The 5,477-nt window shown below is 41.8% G+C and overlaps 1 protein-coding gene across 1 annotated transcript in view; it reads left to right on the top strand.

Moving 5' to 3' along the window:
- Positions 1–5,477, top strand: part of ACAD9 (acyl-CoA dehydrogenase family member 9) — a 45,935-nt gene that overhangs the window by 29,812 nt on the left and 10,646 nt on the right. Inside the window, exons 7-8 of the mRNA XM_025050850.1 lie at positions 441–615; positions 4,510–4,659. Coding sequence (XP_024906618.1) covers positions 441–615; positions 4,510–4,659 — 325 coding nt within the window. The remainder of the gene's footprint in view (positions 1–440; positions 616–4,509; positions 4,660–5,477) is intronic.

The following is a 5,477-nucleotide window of genomic DNA, read 5'->3' as shown; positions in this document are numbered from 1 at the left end:
GAGAGGATGAGAGAGTCGCCTTGGCCGCACCAGGAGCCGAACAGTTCTTGTTTGCGTCAGTAGAGATCGCCAGAGGATCAGAAATGAGACTTAGTGGGGTCTGTTGAGGTCCTGGTCTCCGAGCAGCTCCCCCCTCTTCTACACACACACACACACACACACACACACACACACACACACACACACACACACACACACACCTGGTCACACACACACCTGGTCACACACACATGTGTCTCTTGGGAAAAATCTGTTCTGAAGAGACTGGGTTGAGCTCTTCTATTCATGCAGACTTGGCTTCCTGAGAGCCAAGGACTTTACATTCTGGCCTGAAGATTGATGGGTGGGCAGCTGGAATGTCTTGTGGCAAAAATGGAGCTCAGAAGTGGCTCATGATAGTTTGTTTTTTTCCCAAAGATCTTTTGCTTTTTTCTCCTTAGGTCTGGATCACCAATGGAGGCCTGGCCAATATTTTTACCGTGTTTGCTAAGACCAAGGTTGTTGATTCTGACAGCTCAGTAAAGGACAAAATCACAGCATTCATAGTAGAGAGAAACTTTGGTGGAGTCACTAATGGGAAGCCTGAGGATAAGTTAGGCATCCGTGGCTCCAACAGTAAGTTGTGTGTGTGTGTGTGGGTGTGGGTGTGGGTGTGGGTGTGAGAGAGAGAGAGAGAGAGAGAGAGAGATACAGTGAGATACAGTGAGATACAGTGAGAGAGAGAAAGAGAGATACCCTTTGGCCCCATTGTAATATCAAGATAAAATAGCTACTTGTAAATAATGCTACTGTGAACATAGGTTGCATGTATCTTTTCGAATTAGTGTTTTCATTTTCTTTGGATAAATACCCAGAAGTAGAATTGCTGAGTCATTTGGTTTATCTATTTTCAGTTTTTTGAGGAATCTCCATACTGTTTTCCATATGGGCTGCACCATTTTGCAGGCCCATCAACAGTGCACAAGGATTCCCTTTTCTCTACATCCTTGCCATCACTTGTTACTTTACTTTTTGATAATAGTCATTTTGACTGATGTGAGGTAGTATCTCATTGTGGCTTTGATTTGCATTTCCTTGATGATTAGTGCTGTTCACCATCTTTTCATATATCTGTTGGCCATCTGTATATCTTCTTTGGAGAAATATCTTTTCATGTCTGCTGTCCATTTTTCAATCATATTGTTTATTATTTTTTTGTTACTGAGTTGTATGAGTTTCTTATATATTTTGGATATCAACCCCTTATCAGATATATCATTTTGAATATATTTTCCCATTCAGTGGGTTGTCTTTTTGTTTTATTGAAGGTTTCCTTCACCATGCAGATTTTTAGTTTAACGAAGTCCCATTCATTTATTTTTGCTTTTGTTTCCCTTACTTGAGGAGACGGATCTAAAAATATATTATTCAGACTGAGGTCAGATAGTTTACTTCCTATGTTTTCTTCTTGGAGTTTTATGGTTTTAGGCCTTACATTTAAATTTTTAATCTATTTTTGAGTTTATTTTTGTATGGTATGAGAAGGTGGTCCAGTTTCATTTTTTCACATGTATCTCTCTAGTGTTCCCAACACCACTTGTTGAAGAGACTGTCATTACTCCGGTATATGTTTTTACCTCCTTGGTCATAGATTAATTGACCATATAAGTGAGGGTTTATTTCGAGGCTCTCTATTCTGTTCCATTGACTATGTGTCTGTTTTTGTGCCAGTACTATACTTTTTTGATTATTATAGCTTTGCAGTATAGTTTGAGATCAGGGAGCGTGCCTTCAACTTTGTTCTTTTTCAAGATTGCTTTGACTATTCAGGGTCTTTTGTTATTCAAGATGTCCATCATGAGATGAATGGATAAAGAAGATGTGTGTGTGTGTGGGCACATGTGCCCGCCCCCCACACACACTGAGGACTATTACACAGCAGTGAAAAAGAATGAAATCTCCAATTATGACAACACAGATGGTTTGAGAGAGTATTATGCTGTCAGTCAGGCAGAGAAAGACAAAACAAAACAAATGAACAAATAAACCAAAACAAATTTGTAGAAACAGAGCTAAAGGGATGGTTACCAGAAGGGAGGGGTAGGAGGTGAGTGAAAAGGGGAAGGGGACTATAGTCAACAGTATTGCAATAAGTTTACACAGTGACAGATGGTTACTAGAATTAGTGTAGTGATCACATTGTAAGGTATAAAATTGTTGAATCATTGCATTGTACACCTGAAACTAATATAAGTAGTATAATATTGTATACCAACTATACTTAAATTTTAAAATTCAAAAAAAAAAAAATGCCACAATGACTCTTCATAGCATTGCAGAGGAGGTCCTTGAAATTAACTCATTAATTCAACAAACACTGACTGTGCACCTCTCCATGCATCAAGCAATGGTGATTTCAAGGTGAATGAGATAGTCACAGTCTTATGGAGCTTTCAGCCTTATGAGGGAGGTGATAGTGAACACTAAGAAGGATAGTGGGGTGTCCTAGGTAAACATTTCATTACAGAAAACCCCATTATTTCCTGCCTGGGACCTCTTCCTTCCTCCCTCTCCCTCCTATCTGCACAGGCCTGCTTGTAGCCCCTGGTTAGTGCTTGGTTCACTTGAGGCTGGCGTCTTGTAAGTGGCCCTCGACCTTCAGCGGAGTCCTCGTAGGACTCTACTTCATGTGTCTCTTAGCTCAGATCATGGAGTGTCTGTGCTGCAGGAGACTGCATACTGCCCTTGGCACCTTCGGACCCACTTCTGTTTGCCACATCATTTTGGGGGATGCTGTGTTCTGGATGGTGTTTTTGCCCCACCATCTGCTTGGCTCTGGGGATGCGGGGGTTGAGGGATCAGAGGGCCCCAAGCTCTAACCTGCATCTGACACTTAGAAGCTATGTGACCTTAAACAAGCTAGTTTGCTTTTCTCCAGTTTCCTTACCTAAAAGAAAGGGATGCTAATAAAACCTACCTTGTGAAGGTAACATGAGAAGGGAGGATTACGATGTATGTAAAATGCTTAGTGTACTTTGAAGCTGATAATGTTAGCTGCTGCTGTTACTGATATTGCCACCATGACTAGTGTTACCTATTGAATACTACTCAAAATATTTCAGCAGAGGAAGAGGCATGCTCAAAGTCTCTGAGATAAGAAAGAGCTAGGCATGTTGGTGGGGAAAATGTAGCCAGAGTGACTGATGTAGAGGGAGGGAGCAGGGTTGCTTCAGTGTACCACTTTGGGGGCACTGAGGTCTGGGAAGGTGGTGGACCACTGGAATTGTGCAGTGGCCCTATGAGAGGTGTTGAGTGGCACAAGATGAGATCAGAGAGGGAGGCAGGGTCCTCTCTAGCAGCCTGTGAAGGAACAAAAGCTGTAAGGAGAAGGCTGGCCTCACAGCTCATGTGCTTAAGCCATAAATGGGGCCCCAGTGGCCAGAGAGATGGGTATGTCACTGTATTTTACAACCGAGTTCTTTGAACACAGCCATAATCATAGAATAAAAGGTCAGCAGACCCTGGTTGCCCACACTTGTTTTGGCTGCTGCTTGGCTACTTGAGCCATGACTTCTTTACCCATCCCTCTTCTCTGATAAGAGTTGCTAGGGGCCACTGGTTTTATATAACATAACATAGAAGAACATACTGTGACAGAAAACAGTAGGGAAGTCCCCATTCCTTCCCTGCATCTGCCCTCACCCCTGCTGTGCTTACTCTGACTGTTCTCATTACACTGACTTCTGCTTCTTCTAGCATGCCAGGTGCATCCTTACTTTAAGGTCTGCTTACCATAGCTGTGGTAACCCGCCAGAGAAACTGCCCTAGGACTGGACATTTATTACTCTCCTATAGTCTGCGGGTGCTATGAGTTGGGTTCAGGTCTGCCATGTGTTTTCTTGAACATGCTGCAGCATGTTCTCCTTACAGTAGATTGTAAGAGCCCAAGGAGCCAAGCCAGACTGAATCGGCAAGGTTAAGGTCTCTCTGCTCATGTTGGATTGGCTCCATGCCCCTGGCCACGGCAAGTCATATGGCCAAACATGGTGTCATGGGCAGGGAAAAACAAATCTGCCCTTCCCACAGAGCCAGAGTTCAGGGTGTGGCTGCATTAAAGCAGAATGAAGTGGGATGGATACTCCTATCTGCCATGGGGGCCTTAGAAAGTACGTGCTGTCTTGCTTCTTTGTTCTGTCTTTGACTCATCCTTTAAATGTGATCTTAGGAAAGTCTGACATAAACTCTTAGTAAAAATAGTATTATCCACTCCGCTCCAACCTTCATTTCTGTCACCATGCTGTATTTCATCCATAGCACTTACTACAGTGTTATAACACCTTGTTTATATTTTATCTCCCTAACCAAAGTATGAGCTCCACGTAGACAGAAACCTTGTCTTTCTGTACCTATCCTATTGGTAGATGTAGAATGAATGAATATATGAATGAATGAATGAATGAATGAATTTCATGCCTGCAGATCAAGTGCAGAGTGGTTTGTATTTAAGGCATTCAATTTCATGTGTTTCAGCCTGTGAAGTCCATTTTGAAAATACCAGGGTACCCATTGAAAATGTTCTTGGAGAAGTTGGAGGTGGGTTTAAGGTGAGTTGCCGGCTCAGCCTTCTGTGCTTGCAAGGTGGAGAGAGGAGAAATCGGCTCCCAGAAGAGCAAGTATGTGGTTTGAACTAGGTGCCTTCATTCATCTGTGAGGCTTTGTTTGCCTAGAATAGAATGGGACAGGATTCCTCTCTCCAGTATGCATAGGAAAGCAGGCCAGCAGGCACTAAAGGAGTAAAGGTTCTCTGAACGTACAACCCTGGGTCATTAGTCTCTACCTTAAGTTTTTTTTCTTTGGTGTTAGATTTATTATGATATATTTTATTTACAGATAATTCATATAACGTATAATTCACTGTTTTCAGTTGTACACATTGGTGGTTATACAGCTATTACCATTGTCTAATTCTAGAACATTTCCATCACCCCAGAAAAAAATGCCATCCCTCCTTATTTCCTCTTCCCCCATCCCTTTGCAATCACTATTTTACTTTCCGTGTTTATGGATTGGCTTATTTTGAACATTGTATATAAGTAGAATCTATATGTGGCCTTTTGTGTTTAGCTTCTTTCACATAGCATAATGTTTTCAAGGCTTATCTAAGTTGTAGCACTTATGCCTTTTTTTGGCCGAATAATATTCCATTGTATGGATATACCACATTTTGTTTATACATTCATCAGCCAATGGACATTTGTGTTGTTTCTACTTCTTGGCCATTATCAGTGATGCTGCTATGAACACTTATGTATAAGTTTTTGTGTGAACAAATACGTTTTTAGTTCTTTTGGGTGTATATCTTGAAGTAAAATTGCTGGGTCACATGGTGACTGAATGTTTAACTTTTTGAGGAACTGCCAAGCTGTTTTCCACAGTGGCTGCACCACTTTACATTCCCATGGTCAACTTACGAGGGTTCTAATGTCTCCACATCCTCT

This window comes from Pteropus alecto, unplaced genomic scaffold, assembly GCF_000325575.1.
Source record: "Pteropus alecto unplaced genomic scaffold, ASM32557v1 scaffold75, whole genome shotgun sequence".
NCBI classification, from domain to species: Eukaryota; Metazoa; Chordata; class Mammalia; order Chiroptera; family Pteropodidae; genus Pteropus; species Pteropus alecto.
The sequence above is the reverse complement of the archived record's forward strand: the minus strand, read 5'-3'. Positions and strand labels throughout refer to the sequence as shown.